This window comes from Danio rerio, chromosome 11, assembly GCF_052040795.2.
Source record: "Danio rerio strain M-AB ecotype USA chromosome 11, GRCz13ab, whole genome shotgun sequence".
In the NCBI taxonomy this organism is placed as follows: domain Eukaryota; kingdom Metazoa; phylum Chordata; class Actinopteri; order Cypriniformes; family Danionidae; genus Danio; species Danio rerio.
Window position 1 is genome coordinate 10,100,001 of NC_141031.1, and position 25,568 is coordinate 10,125,568.

The 25,568-nt window shown below is 34.6% G+C and overlaps 1 protein-coding gene across 31 annotated transcripts in view; it reads right to left on the minus strand.

Moving 5' to 3' along the window:
- nlgn1 (neuroligin 1) overlaps positions 1-25,568 on the minus strand; it is a 786,090-nt gene that overhangs the window by 232,297 nt on the left and 528,225 nt on the right. For 22 of the 31 annotated variants that reach the window (XM_087271568.1, XM_087271573.1, XM_087271572.1 and 19 more), the window contains 2 exons: positions 23,187-23,246; positions 11,988-12,140 (listed from right to left, as the gene is read on the minus strand). In XM_087271568.1, coding sequence (XP_087127694.1) covers positions 11,988-12,140; positions 23,187-23,246 — 213 coding nt within the window. 31 annotated transcript variants of the gene reach the window in all.

Below are 25,568 nucleotides of genomic sequence, written 5' to 3' on the forward strand. Positions count from 1 at the left end.
TCTGATGAGTCTCAATTTCTTCTGCGATATTCAGATTATAGGGTCAGAATTTGGCGTCAACAACATGAAAGCATGGATCCATCCTGCCTTGGATCAATAGTTTAGGCTGGTGGTGGTATAATGGTGTAAGGGGTATTTTGTTGGCAAACTTTGGGCTCATTAGTAATGTAATGTAAATGTAATGTGTATTTATATAGTGCATTTACTCCACACCACCACCAGTGTGCAGCATCCACTTGGATGGTTATTAGTAGAGTGAAGAGACAGTAATAGAGCCAATCTGGTGGATGGGGATGATTGGGAGGCCATGATCGTAAGGGCAGATTGAGGGACTTTGGCCAGGATTGAGCATACCAATTGAGCATTGTGTCAACACCACAGCCTAACTGAGTATTGTTGCTGACCATGTCCACCCCTTTATGACCACAATGTACGCATCTTGTAATAGCTAATTCCAGCAGGATAACGCACCATGTCATAAAGCACAAATCATCTCAGACTGGTTTCTTGAACATGACAGAGTTCACTGTGCTCATATGGCCTCCACAGTCACCAGGCCTCAATCAAAAAGAGCACAATGCAGCAACTGTGTGATACTATCATGTCAAGATGGACCAAAATATCTGAGGAATATCTCCAGCATACTGTTCAATCTATGCCACGAAGCACTATAGTAGTTCTGAAGGCAAAAGTGGGTCCAACTCGGAACTAGTAAGGTGTAATAAAGTGGCGGGTGAGTTGCCTAATTACCCTGACTTGCCTAGTTATCATAAGTAACCTTTAAGCAATCTTTTAATAGAGCGGAATGCCAGTATCTTACAGAATAACTAGAAAAGCCATGATGGCAAATACACTATTTTAACTATTATGTTAAAAAATGTGTTATTCTATGAACGAACACGAAAGAAACTAGTTATTAGAAATGATGAGCTATTAAAACTATTGTTTAAAAATGTGCTGAAAAAAAAAAAAAAAAAAAACTTTCCTCCATCGAACTGCAATGAACAGAAATGAATGTCACAGCAGGGCGAACACTTTGACCTTTGACAGTGTATTTAATGCTTTTCAGCTCTCTCATTCTTCTTCTTTCCACCCTCAGTAGACAGCTGTCTCTTAATCAAATATGGTCAAACTGACCACTTGACTCAGCACAAGACCAACACCAAATCCTATATAAGTCTATCCTGGGTCAATCTCTGGAAACCAGGCCAAAATGAGGACATGAGGGAGAGAGTAAGCCAAAGAAAGTAAAAGAGAGACTTTGGAGAAGAGGAGGAGCGGTGAGTGAACGGGTCCAGATGGACATCTGCTGCGCTCTTGCAGGCTGAACTAATCCCTTCAGTTAGTGGCGCTCACAGGGCAAAGCCTCTCTGATGGCAGATGTCGTCCGTCCTCTGCCGCTTGCCTTTTTGCCCTCTACCAACGCGTCCACCCGTCACCACCACTGAGACCCAGCACTTACGCTAACACATCTGCATACATACGTAGAGTACTAAATCTACAGGGTAGAGCTATTAAATCTGTAGGGTTGCAGGAAAGCTGGGTCAAGGCCTGAGGTGATTGCAACACGTTCAAGCAAACACTAATCATATTGGACAGAAATAATGCCAGATGTCTACAGTAAGTCTATGATTCATTCTATGAGTCATTCCATGCAACAATGGTTTATACACTCGAAGGAAGAAAGAAACGGTATGAGAGCAGTTACTTGAGTGGTACCTTTTCAGTAGTTGTACCTAAACAGTCTATTTCAGTAGATTGAAGGTATGTATTAGTACCTAAATAGTACAAAAGTGTTCCTGGTGAAATTTGTAGGCATTAACATGGACTAAAATTTACTCTTTTTATAATAAAATATTTAAGTTATTGGAATGGTAATAACAAAGTAACCACTTCCATACTTTTTTTGTGTGTGTGTGTGTGTGTGTGAATATGTTTTGTGCACATTTTGTACCAAAGCGATATCGTGATGATATCTTGTGTCCAAAACATTTGGTACATATCATAATGCCATTCAGTCCAACAACAGTTCATATACCAAATATAACATACTGTGAACCAGAATCATTTGATATAGTATGATATATTTTATATAAAGCAGAGGTGCCCAAATTAGGGTCCGCGGGCCGAAGCTGGTCATTGGTACCATTTAGTTTGGCCCCCCATCCAGTCTTAGAAGAGAGGTAGTCTTTTTTGGTAGTTTGTTTTATTGTTAAACTACAAAACAGCAAACTGAAATTAAATGTTTCAACTAAATGTTTTAAACAAATTAGATAAAAAAAATAAATAAATACACTGTAACTAATGGACAGAAGACAATGGAGAAGACATCAGCAGAGGCAGGTGCAGCTTTACTTGTGTATTCAACATTGATCTGCATTGTGTTAATTTTTTATTTTTTTTTTATTGAAATAATAATTTATATTTAATTGAATAAATAATATTTGATTATAAAATGTAACACACACACACACACACACACACTAACCCTAACACGCAACAATATATATATATATATATATATATATATATATATATATATATATATATATATATAACAATAATTATTAGCCCCCCCCTGAATTATTAGCGCCCCTGTTTATTTTTTTCCCAAATTTCTGTTTAATGGAGGGAAGATTGTTTCAGCACATTTCTAAAAGTTTTAATAACTTATTTCTTATTTCTGATTTATTTTATCTTTGTTATGATGACAGTAAATAATAGTATACTTGATAATTTTTAAGACACTTCTATACAGCTTAAAGTGACATTTAAAGACTTAACTAGGTTAATCAGGTTAATAAGGCAGGTCAGGGTAATTAGGCAAATTATTGTATAACAATGGTTTGCCCTGTAAATTATTGAAAAAAAAATAGCTTAAAGGGGCAAATAATTTTGTTTCTTTTGCTTTTATTCTAGCTGAAATAAAACAAATAAGACATTCTCCACAAGAAAAAATATTATCAGACATACCGTGAAGAAAAAATAAATAAATAAATAAATAAGTATATATATATATATATATATATATATATATATATATATATATATATATATATATATATATATATATATATATATATATATATATATATGACAAAAATATATTACATTAAATAAAATTAAACTAAAATAAATTAAACAACACCTCAAACAGCCAGTCCTCACAGCTAGCACTGGGATGGCAAAATAATGGACGAGGACAGATCCCGTAGAGCTGTTAAACGCTTGTTAAGATTAATAAACACCCTCAAATGAAGCATCTCCCCAGACACATTGCTTCCTGAATAGGGTCAGACATCATACATGCTTCTTTAAAGACCCTGTGGCGAGGCTTACGCTCAAGCAAGCATATGACTGAGGAGAACAAGAGAGAAAGACGTGATAAAGGACACAGCGCTAAAGGCAAAACCGCGGAGAGACAACAAGAGAGGTGGAGGTTGGCGAAAGCAAAAGACTAATGAAACCGAAACATCAAGGGTATTTGTTTCAAGGGAGAAGAAAATTAATAAGCATGAAAAATAATAATCCTCAACGCTGGGCCACATGGAATGATTAAAGCAAAACAACAAACCCATTATTACAAGGTGAGCAATGCGGCGAAGTCTTGACAAAGAAGTAAACAACCGAACTAACCGGCATGCAAACGCACGCACACATACATACACACATCAACCAGTGCAGCATTCAGCCAACCACGGACATATTGACTAACAAGTGCTGATGACTCAAATCGCAACCAATTTAGATCTAGTTAACAATGCTACTGTAACTCAAGTGTGTCATTCGGTAGCAGAGCACAACACTTCTTTAACCCTACTATTAACCTAGGGGTCAATTTGACCCTGTTGAACGTTAAGCAAATGTATACTTGACATTTTTGTTTGCTTTAAATTTAATGACTTTTCCTAATTAAACGTGGATGACTCCGTAAACATGAAATTAGCATGGCCATTTTTTTTTTTTTCAATGTCCTGTACTCATTTTGTAACCAGGCTGATCCTAGTGGTAATTTAGTGTGGTGATTTGCCAATCGGTAATCTGGATGTATAAAAGGCAGGGGAGAGGGAGAGGGAGGGTTATTTCTAGAGCTGCGGACGATACAATCTAACTTTGCCATCCAAATATTGCAGTGAAATGACTGTAAACTTAGTAACTAAAATCATTTTGACTAAGGTATGTATTCAAAAACTGAAAGAGAACTACTGAGGATACTAACTTTGCCATCTGGAGAAACATAAACAACAAACATTGATCACACACACTGTAAAAACAGGACAATTAACACAAACTGAAACCGAGTGGCAACTCCATATTTTACAACTTCCAGATTTCAGATTCAGTAAATACATTTCTTAAAAAACATATTTTTGTCGCATGTTAGCAGACCACCATAATCCAACTGCTTGGGTCCAAACAAGCTGTGTTTCATGGAGAAATGAAAACAAAACAGTTTTTCATCACATTTGAAAACGGAACATCGATGACCCATGTCTCCAAACCATTTTCCTTCTTCTTCTTCCACTTGTTTTAATTATGTTTAGCAACACAACAGGGCGTCTCTCTGAACACTCATTCATTCATTCATTTTCTTTTCGGCTCAGTCCCTTTATTAATCTGGGGTTGCCACAGCGGATGAACCGCCAACTTATCCAGCACGTTTTTACATAGTGGATGCCCTTCCAGCCACAACCCATCTCCAGGAAACATCCACACACATCAATTCACACTTATACAGTCCGAACAATTTAGCCTACCTAATTCACCTGTACCTCTCTGAACACTGTAACAGGTAAAAGAATCTTCGAAGCAATATCTTACTAACGAAGTTGCAACTCATTCGTAATAGAGCACACTGATTGGTTTTCTCATGATTTAATGAACAGATATGCTGAAAACTTGTCATTCTACCAGCTGGCACAGACATCCAATCTCCATGCTGGTATTTACACAATAATCTCAACGCTGTGACATAGCTTCAAAATTTATTTTCCAACCTGAAGAACGAATTTGCTCTAAACAACGCAAAAATAACCAATTTTCTTTTTTTTTTGCGAAATATATGTGTCCTAATAGTGTTTTTAGCAATGTGGGCCATATATAAATATGACTTTTAGCATCTCAAAAAATGTGTTTTGGTGTTTCATGACTCTCTAAGAAGTCAAACATGGCATCAATTACGCAAGCCTCGTAGTAAAAAATAAAAATTACATTTTGGTAGTTTAAATTACTAGCATCAAATTTACCCCAAAAGATAAAAAGGGTTACCAGAATTGTAGGTTAATAGGAGGGTTAACCAAAAAACAATGAATATGATACAGGTTCACCTTTTAAAAAAATATCAGAGGTCGCCAATTACAAGGTCGCAGGCCGGTACCGGTTCATGAAAGAGTTGCTACCGGGTTGCAAGAATGCAAAATCAGTCTATGTGACCCTGCTTTATTATAAGTTTCCCCTTTAAGAACCAATATCCATATTTGTGCCCATCACACACTGAATGCGGTACAGTGCAACAATGCACCCTTTCCAGGTTACAAATTGTAAAAAATGCAGTGGCCCATTTTTTGACTAAAAAGAGGGAGTATATAACTCCAGTCTTACGCTCTTTACACTGGCTGCCTGTACTTTTTAGAGTTTAGAATTGTACTTTTTGTTTTTAAATCTCTAAACGGTATGACTCTTTTTTTTACCTCTGTGAGCTACTAACTTTGTACCAGCCTACCAGATCCCTTTGATTCTGCAATTAAGATCTGCTGCATACCCATAAATAGTGAATTAAATGTAAATGTAGGTTTTGGAACGCTTTACCACCTTCAGTAAGGCTATCAACTTCCATCAGCATCTTTAAGTCTAGATAAAATACTTTTTTGTTTTCAAAGGCAATTGACTGTTAGGAGGTGTGAGTGTTATTTTTAAGCTGTTTGTTATTGCTAGTCTCCGCTGATTTTATTAGCTGAAAAGCACGCTGGGTAACGAAAGCTGTTGAAATCGTGCTACATAAATCAAATTTTCAGTGTTGCTTGCAAGGATTTTTTTATTTTCATTTTTATATTTTTTACCTCTAGCAAATTTGCTTTTATTTGCACGTTTGCATTGACTTTGTATATAACTTACTTAATTCCGCATTTGGTGTGAACCCTTATTTCTAAACATTGTTTTCTATTAGGTTACAGACACCAGCGCCCTCATTAGGCATCTGGTCGCGTTGTTTAGCAATGTTTAGAAAACTATGTAAATGCAGTGGTTGGACTCAAGATTCTGTGCTACACAATATGATTCAGCTAATACAGTGGGAAACACACACCTATCAAAAGCATCTCGTACTGTTCAGAGCCCACATTGAATATTTTAGTGACTTGTATTATAGTTTTTTAGTATGATGTTGCATGTATTATTTATGTAAATGTTTTTTTTTTTTTTTCCAAGTAAATCAAAGTCCTGTTGTAAATCATAAATTGTTGATGACCACACAATTATGTGGGCTACATATGAGAATATTCCAAATCCATGCATGTCACATGTCTACATGCGTTTCAAATACTTTACATGTAATTTTAACATGTGATTGCAAAATTGTCCCGCTCGAGCGTGTTTTTTAGTATGGGTATGTCACTATTTTTGCTTCAACATATTTGTTATTGGCTGAAATTGAAGAATAGATCCTAAAGAGGATTGGGTCATATCAGTCCAAGAACATGATAGAGGTTTTCAGTTAAAACAACCTCTTATGCCAACTGTTACACAATAAAAAGTGTTGTCAGTGTACCCCTATGAATTTATCTATAAAAGTATCAACTAAAAAGATATGTGGCATTTCTCAAAACTAAGGTAATACTGGCAATGTTACTGCAGCAGCTTTTTTTTTCAACAGCTCAATTAAACAGATGAATATTTTGAAGTTGTAAAATGATGCTTTTTGTTATTACAATAGTTTCACCTCAGGGGTGCATAGTTAATTAACCAATAATTAAAAAAACCCTTTGGCAGTTTTTGCTTACATGGAGCATTTTTATTCTAAAACACTTTACAGCATATGAACATAAAAGTTTTAGACCAGCAGTCACCAACCCTGTTCCTGGAGAGGTACCTTCCAGCAGATTTCAGTTGCAACCCTGAACAAACACACCTGTCTATAATTATCAAGTGCTGCTTTAGGTCCTACTTAATTGGTTCAGGTGTGTTTAATTAGGGTTGGAGCTGAATTGTGCAGGAAGGTAGTTTTCCAGCAACAGGGTTGGTGATCCATAATTTAGACATTTAAAACATTCAGAAATAGCAGCCAGCAACACACCCTCTTGGCCAGGACAGTACCAAATTAAGCCAATCAATACTGCACAAGCCACAATGAAACTTGTGCAATTATATTAAAATGGCATGTCTAACACCAAATTTGGAACATTTTCAACATGAATTCCAAACATTTCACAAGTTATTGCAAAATTCTAGAGCTTGTTATTCATTCAGAATGGGTAAGTCACTATTTTTGGTTAAACACAGTGGTCATTGTCTCAATTTGAAGGATGGTTTATAAAGAGGATTGGGACACCATATCTGCCCAAAAAATATGATGGTGGTGCTCAGTAAAAACAACCCCTAATGCCAGCTGATTAGCTGTCGGAGAGCAGTTTTATTCAGGGGGGCATGACAAGAGCGACTCGCTCCATAAATCTACAACAGTTCTGATAATGACACTCAGACTGTGCAGCGTTATAATCCATTAGGCCCTCTCACCATTACAGCACCTTTCCCTAAAGGCTGCTCCGCAGCTTAGGCGAACCCCAGACAACCATGAGGAAAACATAGCAACAATAAATTAAGGGTTGTGGCATGCGGGCACATGCTTAAACCCCCTAATGGATTTGTGTGCCATCGCTAGGAAAGGAAAAAATAAATAAAAAAATTGCTAATCATCAGTAGTGGATTTGTTATAAAAAGCTAAGGGTGACTGAGGGAAGATGGCTGCTAGCTGAATCATTAGCGAGGAACGATCACACTGGGCCTCATTTACTAACGGAGAGAGATATACTGTGATGATCCTGGTGCAAATAACTGATGCTAATTTCAGAATTCATGCATATTTTTATGAAATGCAGATTAACGGCACATACAGCACCAGCACGTTAGCATCTGCCAGAATGCTAATACTTCAGAGTGGTGAGTTATACTGTACAGATGTGAAGAGCTTAACAAAAAAACACAATAAAACCGTTTGCAGGATTAGCAGCAGATGCTAATGTTTCTTTAACAAGGCTATTTGAACAATCTGAACTGTGCATTGATCAATAGCTCTTATTTAATCGACCAGTTATCACTATAAAAGAACAAATTATTACTGAAGATTAACCCTGCATGACAACACTCACAAACAAGATGTGCATAAGAAATAAACTAGTCTTCAGGTTTTTTGACAACACTGAAAATCAGCTGGTAAGACTTTTTTTTAAATTACAATTCACCCTATCAACAACCATTAACTAAATCTATTAGCTCTATAAAGTACTAATTAGCTGATTATTAATAGTAATGCAGTAGTTGGGTTTAGGTATTAAGTATAATAAGGGTCGTAGAATTAGATCATTTATAATAACTTATAACAATAAGTATAATATAATAACTTCTAATAACTAAAACAGGTAATGTCTTAATTATGGGCAGGCAATTAAGCCAGTAGCTAGATAATAGTGTGAATTTTTATTTTTACTTTTACTTTTTAACTGAAATTAGACAACATGGGCTAACACTTTAAGTCACAATTCAAGCTATTAAAGTCCACATGAACTGAAAGCTGCACCTGCTTTTTTATTTATTTTTTTATTTTTTTGGATGCAATTCCAATAGAAATGACATATTAAATGAGTAAACAGTGGGTGTGGCTTGTTTTTTTTTTCCACCTCCGAGCTGATTGGATGTAGTAAAGGAGGCATTTTATTAAAAAAGATTGGGAAAAGGGTTTAGTGAGAGTTAATACAAACTAACAGGCACACCATTCCTGTTTGTTGCAAAATGGAGGGGTGTGTTTATGTAGGTGTGTTAACCACACCTAACACCTACGATATATGTAATCTGACTATTTTACGGAAAAAAAAAATAAATAAATAAATCAGTGCATTTTCAGATTTCAATTAAAGATCAAAAGGGAAACCTTTCTTACCGACATGCACAGATGAATTGTTCACCACTAAACTAGCAATGTTAGCTCACAAATTCATACGGTTAATATTAATTTCATGAGGTTTTTAACAAACTCTTAACTACGACTATTAGCACAATAAACTACTAATCAGCTGCTTATTAATAGTTAATTAGGTAGTAGATGGGTTTGATTAGGAAAGTAGAATAAGATCATACTTTATAGGTACCAATAAACAGTTACTCAGGGCTCGCAAATCTGGTAGCTCAACGTCCTGGGGCTATTATTATATATATTTTTTTTAACCAGGGTACCAAAATCTATCTACTCACTGCCCGGTGGGAGGAAAATATATATTTCAATGCTTTTACATTCTCCCACAAAGTGCATAATTATGTATGTGCTGTGCTGCTGATACTGCAGCAATAAATCCACCTGTTCATAATAAAGAAGAAAAGCCACAATATTATCAGCTCCTTCCAAAGTAACGCATTGTTTCTGTCTGTTTATTCGCTTGTTCTGTGCTGAATGTGAAGCACTGAAGCACACAAACACTCGGCACTCACTCAGAGATCGCACCGACATAAGATTCAGATACAGCATATGTACTCTGTAACATAGTGGAATGTATTTATAGCTGCAAAAAATAACCTGAAAACATGTTTACTTCATTTTTTTTTTTTTGAAAATGAAAAATAATTAAATAAAAAAAAGGTAAATAATACAATTTTGGTTATTTAAAAATGTATAACCTATATTATATAGCCTATGACAAATGCCATTATATATATATATATATATATATATATATATATATATATATATATATATATATATATATATATTGTTATTAAGTAAATGTATGCTTTTGTTTTATTTAATAAATATTGTATTTTCTATGAGGGCTACTTAATTTTATATGCCTGCCCGAGGGCTACTAGGAATTTTGATATTTTGCAAGCCCTGCAGTTAATATCTTAATAATAGACAGGTAATATGCAAGTAAATTATGACAAAACCAAAATGTTTTGCCCAATGTGACATTAGTGTTTGTATATATATATATATATATATATATATATATATATATATATATATATATATATATATATATATATATATATATATATAGGGGATTGTTAGCAACACGTTAACTCAGCTAAAGACTATCTTAAACAAGGCAAGATAAATATTAAAAAGAGTTAAAAAAAAATAAATATAAAAAAATTAATTTTAAATATTAAAAGAGTTTAAAAAATGATTTACATACAAAATGTTACACAAGTATTGTTCTCAATGTTAAACAAATCTATAAAATGCAGTGCAGTCTTCATTTTTTATTAATTACTTAAATCACATAAGCACTGAAACATTCACTGTGTAGGGGTATGTAGAAGGTTGATCAGACTGAATACAAAGAAATCTGTTTAGAGTATATTCAACACACACACAAAATAATGGCTGCTTGTAATCATACATTTGCTCATGAAATAGATTTGCTATTTTAGTAAAACTGCTTTAAGAAAAAAAAGAAGCATTTGTACATACAGTGCTCAGCATATATAAATACACCTCTCACACATCTATCTTTTAAAATTCCAATTTTAATAGGAAGCTCTACAATGTTGTATTTGTGCATATACATTAGATTAGTCAGTACTGAAGCCAAATCTGGAGCTAGTCTAACAAAATAACTTGCGATAACGGTCCAGAAATGAATACACCTAAATGTATTTGTTATAGAAAAATATGAAATACACCTTTTTAAAGAGAGGAAGAATCAAGTAAAAAAAAAAAGAAAAATTTAGTTGAAATTTTGTAGGTTGCAATTTATTTACAATATTTTGCTTGAATTTAATGGTATTATCTTTCAATTTTTAAATATGTTTGATCATTAAATTATTATTTTAATAAATCTGTTTTGTTTAAATACACTAAAATTGCCTATATGCACTGAAAAAAAAGAAAAAAAAATCATTTTCAAAATGTGGTGTACTCAATTATGCCGAGCACTGTAAATTATTATTAAAAAACACAGTACATGAGTACATTTATATCAGTCTCCATCATCCTTTATCTGAAAATAATCAGTGTCAATCACTGAAGAATATGCATAATGTATAATAAAAAAAAATGACTGCATTAAACATTATGATAAATTAGCACAACGACCTCGCAGACAAACAATGATGAAACAATCGGAGAAAAGCAGCCCTCGCGAAAGATACTTCACCGAAACAAATCTGTACTCTAACTCAATTATTACAGAACTAAAATAGCACTTAACCATTCTCTGATAGCAGATGTTTCATATCTAGACAACTGGCAAACGCTCCAAAGCTTATTAATAAATCCAACACCATTTGCTTCAGGCAATCTCAATCATTAAGTAAAAATATCCAGTTTTATCTCCATCCACATCTGTTGTCTAGAGAAATTATAACTGACACATAAAGAGGGAGAGGAATAACAATAGGGAAAAAAGTCAGAGATAGAGAGACACACACACAGGCTGTAGAGGTTGTTGCTTTGTGATTTAAACTAGAAGGTCATAAAGCTTTTGATAGTTCTGGTATTTACAATCTCCCCTAAATCACATACAACTACCACAAACTTTTCTATAATACGTTTTCATGCATGCAAGCCGCTCTGGAGAAAACATTGCCACTTCACACATTTTATGCTTATGAGCTTGAGGCTATTCACAGCTAACTAAATCATCTTTCACCACCGGATGAAAACTGTACCTTGGTGGAGCAAAACAAAGCTGGAACAAGCCATTCAGAAGATATGGAACACAGATCAAGTACCCGGAAGGTAAGCGCAAAAAAAAAACCTAAAAAAACAAAGTACTTACCGAGCACACCAAGCCGATAGTTGACGGTTATGACGATGACATTGCCGTAACTGGCTAAGATGCTTCCGTCGAACATATTTCCTGTTCCTTCCATGTACGATCCACCGTGAACGAAAACCATCACTGGTTTGGGGCTCCCGCTTTCACGAATGTCTGGAAAAAGGAGGATAGAGGAGATTAAATGACAAACTACTGTAGAGTGACTGCAAATGCATTTCAGTGCTGAGGGCTCCCGTTTTGCTCAAATTGGCCACATTTGGCTTTGTTTACGAGATCAGTTTTAGAAATTAGCTCATTAATTTCCTAGGCAATGTGAATGTCATGTTCCTGGTGATCGCAAAAATTTTTTTAAATAAATAAATAAATGTGTGACTCAATCATTTTATTGTTTTTTTATTTTCCTCGAGGGCCTGTCAGTGATTAAAAAGTGGGAATTTAACTGAGCATTTTACGCTCTGAAGCAATGTTTTGAATTAATGTTTTTAAATGTGATAAAGAAAGGTACAGTATACTGTAGTTCTCAAAGAAATGAACATGTACTCACCCTCATCTTGATGTAAAATGGGCTGGTTTCTTTTGTTGAATACAAAAGCAGATATTTTGAAGAATGTTGGTAACAAAACAATTGAGGGTTCCCCATTGACACGTACATGCCTTGTTTCCAATGAGTGGTATGGTTTAGTATAGTATAGTATAGTACTATTGGGTTTTGTTTCCAACAGCATCCTCACCAATTAACATATTCTTGTTTAAAAAAAGAAATAAGTCAATGTTCAATGTTCAAAGAGAGAATAAATGCAATTTGTACATTTTACATTCATACATGTGATGCCTTAAACAACAACGGAGGGCTCACAATAGATTCTGTTTTTACTTCTTGGCATGAGGCTGTTTATAAAAAGATGATAACTAGGTTTGGTAAAGCTCAAGTCAATACCTGTCATAATGTCATTATATTAGTCAACCCAGGCTAATTATTGATATTTACACCTATATACATTTTTGGAGATCGTGAAGACATCCCAGGAGGTACGTTTTTTTGCAGCTTTTGTTTTCGCAAATGTACCAGAGGCCGCAGTGTACGCTCTTTCAGATCTCAAATTTCTCTCGCAAGTGTCATTTGCACCTGCTGTTCTCGTGTAAATCTACCAGAGGACGCTGCCTACTGACTGAACGACCAATCTACCCACCCACCCCCTTCCCTTAACCCAACCGATAGTTTTTAAAATCACCAACTGACCCAATAACCCCCTTTCCTAAACCCAAGTGACAGTGTTTTCAAAAGCAATCCAAAAAAAAGAAAAGCCCTCGCCTGATTTTTACATTTTCAAATCATACTACGTTCTCACCCGGTTATTTACTTGCTTATTTTGTTTTTTGATTTTTGTTTTACCTGCTTTCTGGAACTGTTATTCGCTGGACACCCTGTCCTCGGGTTCAACTTCTCTATGTGTCCTAAGTCTGACGACGTACATGGCGAGCCACTGGGCAAACTGATCAAAGCGGAAAAGCTGTCCACACGGAGTTAAATCAGTCAGCTGGCAGCACGAAAGCCATTTTGAAAGACGAAATGCAGCCTTACGTAGCTCTGGCTACAAAATTTGTGCTCTCCAGAAATGTATACGGCGGTACGTTTTCACAATGAAACGGTGTCAATATTAGTACAGTCCTTTATTGTTGTTCCCATGGCTTGTTGCCCACTTGGGACAATTCTCTGCAAACCAATCAGTGTTCTGCATTAAGTCTAGCCACTTTTTAAAATACTGTCCAATGTACCCTCACTATGTTGGTACTTCTTAGAGTGGAAATGTAAATAAATGTTCACTCTACTGTACTCAGTGAAAACAAGCCAATAGTGTCAAAAAAAATAGCTAGAGAAGTCAATGTGGAACATCAACATCTGATAACCAACATCCTTTAAAATATCTACTTTTGTGTTCAACAGAAGAAAGGAAGCCATTTTGGAACAAACTGAGGGTGAATAAACGATAACAGAAGTAAATCATTGTTTGGTGGACTACTTCTTTAAACTGAAAGTACTTTGTCTACCCTTTTCAAATGGGATTCGTCTTCAGAGTCGTCTCATCTTCTTAGAAGCGATTTGCCTTTTAGCAGCGGACATGGCACACTCTTTAAATTTCCAGATATTGCTTAAGCAGAAGTAATGGTCTCTGTCCAAAAAAGGGAGGCATTTTCAAAACACAAATAAGATGCAGATGATAACTTTGGTCTTGCATGAGGGAGAGAGCCATTTCATCATGGTTGCAAAGCTCTCAAATAAATCCCAGTTATTTTATTGGGCGTGCAAAGACCTGCTTCCGGGAGGTCTCATAACAAGCGGGAAAAAGAAGAAGCAATCATTTTCTAAAACAATTTTCTTGGGATGTGAACACCTCTTTTTTTTTCAGTCGACATAATTTCTTAATCATTTTATTTTCTCATCTCAATTGTCCAGCTTTTCTCATCTCTTTAATAAAGATCTAAGTCTTATTCCTTTACAGTAGTTATTATACCAAATAATTTTCATCTCCTCTCCATTCTGTCTCCTTCCCTCTTCCTAAACACGTATGAAAAGTTTTTGTTGATCAGCCAACGTAATGTCTTGGCTCATCTAGTCTCACAAGGCCTCATCTTGATCCACGTCTACTGTCATTTCTGATCTGCACACAATACAGTAGTTCTTCTATTTTTTTGGTCTCATCATAAATCCTTTTAACCATTTCTGTCCCATTTATGTAGTTTTCCTCTTTCCAAATGTTCAAAGTGGGATTCTAACAGCATCCCTTCTCTTCTTGGAAAGTGGGATTTGGAAAATGGCTCAGTCAATGTCGTGGAGCATGTCATCTCATCTTCCACTTCGTCTTTTTTTCCAAATCCTTAAATCGAGATTTATTTATTGTGTTGTTTTTATTCAGGTAACCATTTTTTTTTCTTGTCCCATCTGCTCTTTTCTCTTCTTACCTTTACATTTCCACATACATATTCCAAGATTCATATATAGTCTGTTGTTGATGTTGATTTTTATTCTTGTCCCATTTTGTCCCGGTTGTTGTTGATTTTGTTTTCCTTAAGTCAAATGTTATTTGCTTACAACTGTTTTTTTTTCCTTCTTGTTCTAGCCAACGTAATTTCTCGGCTCATCTAGTCTCACAAGGCCTCATCTTGATCCATGTCTACTGTCATTTCTGATCTGCACACAATACAGTAGTTCTTCTATTTTTTTGGTCTCATCGTAAATCCTTTTTAACTATTTCTGTCCCATTTATGTAGTTTTCCTCTTTCCAAATGTTCAAAGTGAGATTCTAACAGCATCCCTTCTCTTCTTGGAAAGTGGGATTTGGAAAAGTAATGGCTCAGTCAATGTCGTGGAGCATGTCATCTCATCTTCCACTTCGTCTTTTTTTCCAAATCCTTAAATCGAGATTTATTTATTGTGTTGTTTTTATTCAGGTAACCATTTTTTTTTCTTGTCCCATCTGCTCTTTTCTCTTCTTACCTTTACATTTCCACATACATATTCCAAGATTCATATATAGTCTGTTGTTGATGTTGATTTTTATTCTTGTCCCATTTTGTCCCGGTTGTTGTTGATTTTGTTTTCCTTAAGTCAAATGTTATTTGCTTACAACTGTTTTTTTTCCTTCTTCTTTTTCAAGAAATGTAATGTTCCTCTTGCAAAATATCCTATTAATAAAAATCTATATTGATTTTTTTTCATGATTAGGCCAAATAATGTCCTTGTTGCTTTGTACACTAAGACACACATTAATAACCTTTGGTTTTTTAGTAACCATGCATCTTCAGATTCAAATTGAGTCCATATTTCTCTTAGCGTCCCACCTCGTCTCACTTTCTCTTACAATCATTATTCATTTACTTTTTTGTGCAAAATGTTTGGTCTCACCGCTTCAAGTTGTTTTCTGCAAAATCTACTTCGTTTTCCACAGAATACATCAAGTCAGATTTGAATTCAGTGGTTCTTCTTTATTATAGTGTCTCTTATATCCAGTATTTTCTGTTCCAGCCAGTCTCTTTTACTGAGTTAAAAGTTGTTGAACAACAGTTTTATTTATTTTTTTTTTATTTTTTTCTCCACACTGCATGACTATTCAGGCTAGCATTCAGTGGCTGCTGTGTTCACAGTACTATGGATCGGCGACAGGAGTCCACTATATGATTATTATAGGAGGAATTGCTGTCAAATCTGTTGAATCTTGCAGCATCCGAGTTCTTGCATGAGACTGAAGATTGAACTCCTCTGTGGTAGGCAACAACGCAGGCAAAACATTACAGAACTAAGTGCTTCAGTCAAACTTTTTGCAAACTTTCATCCATTTCCTGCATCCGAAAAGACAGAGAAGGAGCCTTTCTCAAAACTGAAGCCATGATGTTGTAGTCTTAAAGTCCTCTGTAATCTCCCCGCTGTCCTTTATCTTTCTCTCTCATTGGATGAAGGCCATCATGTGTTACACTAATGTGTTTTATTTTAAAAATTGGGGTTTTGGAATAAAATTGATCGATGTCCACACTAATGTTTCATCTAGCATTTGTGAAAAGATCTCCTTCCACTTACATACCCATGAAAATGTATGTCACATGACCATACAGGCACTTTAGGCATGTGTGTTCAAGTATAAACAGGATTATGTGCATTGGGTTACTAGTCAACACACTAAAACATTTTTTTTTTTGCTGCTTGTTCAAACTACTTAATCTGAAAGTAACATTTTTTTTTGACTAATTGATTCATGCTCAATTCATTTAAATTTGAGGAAAAACCTATTAAGTCAACTTAATTGATTTGTGTTGGAGGCTGTGTTTGACTTGCGACGTGTCTGAAAAGCGAGGAGGGATCCAGTGGTGAGGGGTGAGAAGAGTGCGCGATTTACAACCAGGAGGGAGACCCACGATTTCCGGGACATTATCACTTATTTGCGGGCACCCGGGAGACTCTATGTATTTACAGGAGACTCCCGGAACTTCCAGGAGACTTGGGATGTCTGAATATCTTGTTTAACAACTATAGTGAGATGCGATCCAGCGGTACATCTTTGACAAACCATGCGACGTGCACTGCTCACTGGAGCACAGACGAGCGCATGACAGTGTGTGTGACTGTATGTGTGTGGTCACGTGATGTGTGTTTTCATCGGACGGAGGGCTGTTCAGAAATGCTAGGCTAAACACGGTGTAGATGTGGATAATTTTCGTTCTAAAACGCCAAGACGTATTAGTGTAAACGGAGATATAAGTGTTTATTCTTCGCTAGCGGGTTTGCGACGGGGGTGGGGCGGAGGATCAGCGATGCAGTCTCAGCATTGTGTTGTCTTTCGGCCCAACCCAAATTCCATTAAGACATTTTGTAAATTTTCTACCATAAATATATTAAAACTGACATTTATTATTATTATAAATATGATCTATAATCCAAAATTCAATATTCAATATTGTAATTAGGACAAAACTTTATTTAATATTATATTAATTCAATATTTAGATTTTAGCCTCAGGTGTCAGGTATTCAAATAGCTGTATGTTTGCCAAAAAAAGCTTAAATATTCCAGACTATTTCAGATTATGTATCTCAATTAAAAAAAATTAATTAATTAATTAATTAATTTCCCATATTTTGTCCTCTTTATCTTTACCATAGCTTCTCATCTCTTAGGTTTTATTATTACTATTATTATTTATTTATTTATTTTTTTTTTAAATCCAAAACTGGGATTTGATAACAACAGGTGTCTCATCTAGTCCCATCTCATTTCAAGTTAAAGTCTCTTCTTCCAACCAGTTGTACATCTTTGTGTGTAAAAAAATAAATAAAAAACTGCTTTATTAAGCTCTAACTGTCCTAGATTTCCACAAATGACCGATGAGCCACAGACAACTGTAAACTAGCCCAATGAGTCTATCCGTATCAATGACAGGAAGTCATGCTTTAGAGAAATGAATACTCCACTGATCCCTGCTGTCTTTATTCAGACTGACAGGAGTCGTCTTCATCAGCAGCCCAGGGTTCACTGGTGTATGCACACACCAGTCTGTTTGTATTCTCCTCAGTCTTTTGTAAATGTCATATGTCAAATGTCAAAGATAAGCCTGGTGTATACTGTAGCCTTTCTGTAAATATTGCACCTAAATGACAACATGAACAGAGGTTTTCCGTCGCTGTTGAAATCTATTTTGGCTTGAAAACGTTAAGCGGTGTTTGCAAGACTTTAAAGATCCAAAAATGCCTCATACTCCTTCAAAAGGTTAAGATGATTGATAAATTGTTATTATTATTATTATTATTATTATTATTACTACTACTACTACTACTACTAAAATAAAATAAAACAAATTAATTTGTATTTTATCCTGGTGAAATTATATTTATTATTATTATTATTATTATTATTATTATTATTATTATTATTATTATTAATATTGATAATGATCAACAGGGTTTAACGCTAAGAATTCTTTCGAGCTGCCAGCATTTTCACTTGCCCCAACAACAACAACAGCATCAAAAATAATGTCTGTGAACGTAGAATTTAAATATTTTTAAAATGTTAATGATGCATAATAGGCAAACTTGCTATGCAAACAAAAAGAGCAGTATAGAAACGATGCAGGTGTTTTATTGTAGTTTTAAATTATTTTACAAAAGGTGGCTGACTTGCCATACTGATGGCAAATAAATAAATAAATAAATAAATAAATAAATAAATAAATAAATAAATAAATAATAATAATAATAATAATAATAATAATAATAATAATAATAATAAATATAATTTCACCAGGATAAAATACAAATTAATTTGTTTTATTTTATTATTATTATTATTATTATTATTATTATTATTTAATTGACTGATTAATTAATTAATAATTAAATACTTTATTTATTTCAGAAAGTTAAGAAAGAGCTAAATGTTTCAATCATTACTATTATTTTTAATAATATTTATTTATTTATTTTTTAGAAAGTTTAGAAAGAGCTAAATGTTTCAATCATTACTATTATTTTTAATAATATTTATTTATTTATTTTTTAGAAAGTTTAGAAAGAGCAAAATGTTTATTATTAAAATTATTATTATTATTATTATTATTATTATTATTAAAAATACTTTTATCAATTATTATTAATTGCTAATAATAAAAGTATTAATAATAAAAGTATTATTATCACTTTTATTAATAATAATACTTTTATCAATCACAACATCGTTATTGTGATTATTATTATTACATTATTATAATTATTATTATAGTGATTATTATTTATTTATTTCAGAAAGTTAAGAAAGAGCAAAATGTTTCAATTGTTCTTCAAATGTCATACTTGTGTGTTATTTTAGAAGAAAAAAATATAGTTATACAACTTTTAAATGACACTAGTGAAACTATTTTTTTACTTTTGTAAAAGCAATTTCTTCAGCTTTTCAATCTAGCACAATGGAAGACCACACACTTACACTGTCTCTTGGGCCTTTTGTTACCGATTACTAGAAAAAGTCAATAAACGCTGTACCCTTCATACTAAAGCACCAGATTAATGAACGTGTCAAAAGCAGCTATTGATTTTGGTGATAGTTTGCTTTAGTAAATCTCCAGCAAATAGTCATATCTGGAGAATCCCTTGGCATTTGAAGTTGTTATTTATGATTGATGATCCCGGGTTATAACCCGAATGCAGCTTTTATATGAAAAACAAAAAAAAAGTAAACTAATTAGAATAGATATTAATATCCGAGAGTGGGCCACTGATGTGATCAAGCCAATTACTGGATCTATGAAATAAAATCAGAGGAGCTGGTTGGCGCGAACTGTCGCTGATGCCACGGCAGCTGGTATAAGCAGTGCGCAGTAATAAGGTAGCGTTATGTCTACATAATTAATGTGCGCTCTGTGTCTCCTCTCAGCCCTATCAGCTGCAGCTGTCTGAGAGCCAAACGCCGGTCCTTTTCCACTTAGCAAAAAAGCACGCTCAGATAGGCCCCGGGAATTTGAATAAACGTGTTTACTTAAATGTTTAGCTCGTTTGGGTGCTTTTTGAACATGAATTCACTCAGACGGTAGTTGGAAAAACTGTGGAACTTTCAAGCAAAACTATGGTAATTTAACTCATAAAGCGTACACAAGTTCTAGAAGTAAGAGTTTTGCTCCTTTAACTACTTGTACTGGCCTGTAAAGTCTGGAAGCTCAAGTGATGGAGAAATAATATATCAGTTTGCAAAGGTGACACACTGTTTAATGTCATTTTAATAGATGTCTAAACTACACTGACATAAGAACACCTTAGTCTTGGGAAGAAAAAAAAAATGACTATCATTATTCTCTCCATGGCCTCATGAAATAGTAAAGTGTCCATTAAATAAACACTTCAAAAACTCACTAAAGGTAGGTCATCTCTACAATTTTACTACTATTACTACTTCCATTACTCTATCACTATTACTATTCTATTACTATTAATTGCATATGATTAAATTCTCCCATGTGACCTTATGGGATAGTAAAGTTCCCACTGGATACATACTTTGACAGAAGTAGTAGATCAACCAGGTGAATTTTGTTTTTGGAAACTACGAATATTGACATACTACTCGGCTCACATACAGATTTTTTATTTATTTATTTATTTTTTTATACACTGCAAGATTTTATTTGCTAACATAAGTTGAAAATGAACATAGGTTGATCAATATTCGTGTTGGTTTGTGTTGCTTTATCAATATTTATTGTGAATTAGCAAGTAATGCAGTAAAAATGTGAAATAATATAATACATATTTGTTCTTTTCCTCACCAAAAAGTACATACGTTGATGTATGAATGTAGTATAAATGAATTGTGTTGGTTTCTGAAAACAAGCTAGTGCAATGTTAGCGTAAGCAAACGCAATAAAAAAAAAAGAAATAAAACGAAACACCACTCTGAATATCCCGTTGATTTGTTTACCGCTATAATTAAAATATATGCTACAGAAGTAGTTTTTTTTTTTAAAGATATGTAGCATTCAAAAGGTTTCACGTTTACAAATTACTTTAGGATTTTTTGGTTCAATAGTTGGTTTTCAACTATTATGTTGTTTTATAGTTTATCTAGTGTTCTATTATAGTATTATAGTTTACTTGCATTGCATTATTTTGCTGTATTAGTTTGCTTTATTTAAAGAGTAAATCTTATGCGAAGATGGTTCATTAGTTGCTTTGGTTGGTCAGACGATCAGGTAATTGGTTGGTTGGTTGATTGATTGGTTGGCTGGTTTTCTGATTGGTTGGTTGGCCTGTTAATTAATTGGTTGGTTGGTCGTTTGGTTGGATGGCTAGTTGATTGGTTGCTTGGTCTGTCAGTTGGTCGGTTATTTGGTTGGTGGTTTGGCTGACTGGCTGGCTGGCTGACTGGTTAATTGATTGATTGATTGGTTGGTTGGTCTGTTGGTTAATTGGTTGATTGGATTGCTTGATTGCTTCATTGATTGGAAGGTCGACTGGTTGATTGATTGATTAATTGTAAGGTCGACTGGTTGATTGATTGATTGATTGATTGGATGGTTGGCTGGTTGGTTGATTGGTTGTTGGTTGGTTGGTTGGTTGGTTGGTTGGTTGGCAGGCTGGCTGACTGGCAGGCAGGCTGGTTGGTCAGGTAATTGGTTGGTTAGATGGCTAGTTGATTGAGTGTTAGATTGGTTGGTTGGTTGGTTGGTTGGCTGTTGGTTCGTTGGTTGGATGGCTAGTTGATTATTTGGTTGGTTGGTTGGTTAATTGATTGATAGATTTGCTGATTAGCTGATTGATTGATTAATTGATTGGCTGGATGATTGATTGATGATTGATTAATTGATTCATCCATTCATTCATTCGTTTACTGTAAAAAAAAAATAAAGTAGCTCTAATGTGTCTAAGTTGTTTAGATACAGTAAAATAGCTTTCATGTATTTATATACATACTGTACATCATGAAAGATTTGGGCTTAAAATCTGCCAATTTAGAAAACTGAGCAGATCCTCAAAAATAATTTGTTGGAAATCTCTGCTTCCACATTATTGTTAAAGTTAGAGGAGATCAGCAGAACCATCTAAATAAATCCACACTTGATCTGAGAAGTCACTGAGAAGCTGTTGGTTTTGAGAGGAAGTTCCATTGTAGCCTGATGTTCTGCATTGACCAGTAAAATGATGAGCGATTGGTTCTGTGTGTCCTGAAGGTAATTCACACCAAGTCTCTGAAGATCCTCAAGTTTGCGGCTGATATCTGTAGCGAATGTTTTTCCAGTGTATCGCCAGGCATGCTTAAGAGGATTACTCTGTCGGTTTTCAAGAGAGATCCTCTGCGGGATTCTCACTGTATATTTGTGTTGCTGTAATCTTTTGATGTGCAGATCAAAGCGAGCAGGCTCTTTCCTGGTTTTAGCCTCCTCTAATTGGTTCTTATTTCATTTGATTATACAGGAGACAGTCTTTGCTGGGTTTCTGTTTTGACACGAACACGAAAGGAAATGCTTTTATCGCATACAGTCACTCGGGGATTATTATCATTAGATTTTGTACCTCTTTTACAGTCTACAGCTCAGGCATTTAATCGATGTGTTAATTTGTTGTGCATCTCTATAGATTTCTGCACAACCACTAAACATCGGGCAATTAAAAGTCATCTCAACGGCTGGACAGTAATGACTATTGATGCACGGCCTGATGGAAATGCAGACGAAGCGTTTTGGATCCCAGGAACATACAAATGTTGCGTAGGAAATTTTTTAGATGGTCAATGTTGGAAGACTATCAAACAGATTTTTTAAATTGTATTTAGAAGGGGATTACCTCAGTCTTTTAAGCAGAAGGGTTTAAAAATCATGCAAAAAAGTGTTAGGAATTAATATTAAGATTATTAGTCAATTTGTTGGCTTGTTTCTTTGGTTTGTTTAGGTGAGATGCAACATATAAAATTAAAAGGAAATGATAAGAAAAAAATATTCAAGCAAAAAACCTATGAAAGGGTTATTAACAATTATATGTATATCTGGAATGACGGGAGACAGGTCACATCAAGCAAAAAACGACAAAACACATCCAGCAAAAAACGAGCAAGAAAAACAAAAATCTCCACTCTCAAAAAAGGACAAGAAATTTAAGAAAAACAAAGAAGAAAAAAACTGGAGGGTTCCTTGTCATGCATATCAGTTTGGCATCAAAAAAAATACCTTCATCCTCAGCACCGTCATTATCAGCTAAATCATCATTCTGTTTCTTTGAAAGAGGACCTAGGATCAAGAATGGAAAAGATGGAGCAGAGAGAAAATACAAGAGCAAACAAGCCTTCAAAAAGTGCTTCAAAGACACAAAGAACTCGCATTGAAATCCTTGGTTTTAAAAATGATATCGTCTTTAACCCACCAAAAAAAGCAAAGGAAGAACATTTAAGCTATGCTAAAAATACAATGATCAAAACATTGTAAGATCATTTAAGACAGAAAAAGAAATTCTTGATTATAAATGTAACAGCTCAAAATTAGATACGTGTTTCAACTCAAAAAATATTTATGAAAGGGACTAGTGTTGTTTTTGTAACAGGTTAACTATTCAATGCTGGTTTTTGACTTTCAAAGATCTTTCACCTTTTGCATGGAAATAATACATAGCATCTTTCAAACACATTCAACAACCCATACGCTGCATTGCTATTTCACACCAAATGTTAGCTGTTTGTTTTTACTTCTTTTACAAACCTGATCTAATTGACTTTAAGAAAACATTACCATACATTAATAAAATAGTACCATGTATGGCAGCACCAGTACCAAGTTATTTTACTCTTTCTTACAGAATAAAACACAGGATGTGTTCCAATAACATTTTAATAATCACCTCTTATTACGATAATAATGCCTCTGAATATCTCACTTGTTCCATTTGTTTCAGATGTGTTCCACGTTTCATGCGTTTCCTATGTTTGTTTCATTCCTTAGAAAAAACACATAAGTGTCATTTGACATTGCATTTTAAAACTGCATTTGAAACACATGAAAGTTATGGAGTTAAAATATTTTCACATAGAAAAAAATTTGATTAAATCATAGGCTGTAAAAGATATGGATGTAGTATCCGTGGCGTCACCCATAGGTTTCTGAAGAACGCAAAAGAAGCTACATGTAGGCATGGCCAACCATCACCATTTTTCACCGTCAGGGGATACCAAACAAGGGGAAAGGTGGAGCGTGAGCGGAGATGCCTGCTAACATTTTTCTTTGACAGGCTTTTCTTTGTGAGAAATGCTTAACACTTTTTTTTACCCGTGACTCATTTGTGTTCTGACCACATTGGTTGTACACTTTATCAGTAAAGTGTTAAGTGCACACAGCATACCATATTATCTGATAATTGTAAGAAATAATTCAAAAAAAGCAACTGACTGTGTAAAGCCACATAAAACAGAAATACAATGTATATGCCGAGCTCAGCAGCTAATCAGCCGGAATCTCAAGTGGCCACGCCCTTAATTATTCAGACTTAATATACCTTAATATAAACAAAACTAATGAGTAATAAAAAAAAAAAATCCCCCCCTTAAAGTTGTCATGAAGGGTAATATTGGCTATTTGAACCAAAGTCGTTCTTTGTACCAGGCTACCACACCTTTTTTCTGCTGTAAAGTTAGCCATTTTAACAGTGGGCTCAATAGAAATTTGCTCTATTACGGAGCCAAGACTAGCGGAATTTCCATGAATTGCAGTTTCAGTTGCTTCCGTATTTGCTTCACGAGAGAGAGCGAGAGGCTGCTGCTTGGATCAAATGCTTTTTTTGAATAAAACCATCCATTCCATGTGTGTTTCACATGCGTTTCAAATGCGATGCTTATGATTTTTTTTGTTTTTATTCTGTAAGAGATGTAGTATATTAAGTAATGGAAAACACATTAAACAAGTGTAACACATCTGAACGAAAAGGGAAACACAAACTGTGATGTTGGAACATTTTAATTTAAAAATTAAAAAAAAAAAATTATAAAAAAAAAGTGATTAAATGATTACTTTTCATAGGGATCCTCCGATCAGGATTTTTGCAGCTGATACTGCCGGTGATTGGCAAATACGAAGTACCGATTTTGATTCTTCAAGCTTTATATAACTTTGCCATTGCAAAAGAACAATTACCCTTTAAGTATGAGATATCGCCTTACTTAAGATAATAACTTAAGTATGTTGCATACATGCAATGGTTAGAAGTAGCAACAAAAAGAAAATCGATAAAACAGATTTTAAAAAAGGTAAGAAAAATGAATAATAGGGCAACAAAGTGGCACAGTAGATAGTGCTATCACCTCCCAGCCAGAAGGTTGCTGGTTCGAGACTCAGCTGGGTCAGTTTGTGTTTCTGTGTGGAGTTTGCATGTTCTCCCTGCATTTGCGTGGGTTTCCCCCGGGTGCTCCGGTTTCCCCCACAGTCCAAAGACATGTGGTACAGGTGAATTAGGTAGGCTGAATTGTCCGTAGTCTATATGTGTGAATGAGTGTGTATGGATGTTTGCCAGAGATGAATTGCAGCTGAAAGGGCATAAAAAACATGTGCTGGATAAGTTGGTGGTTC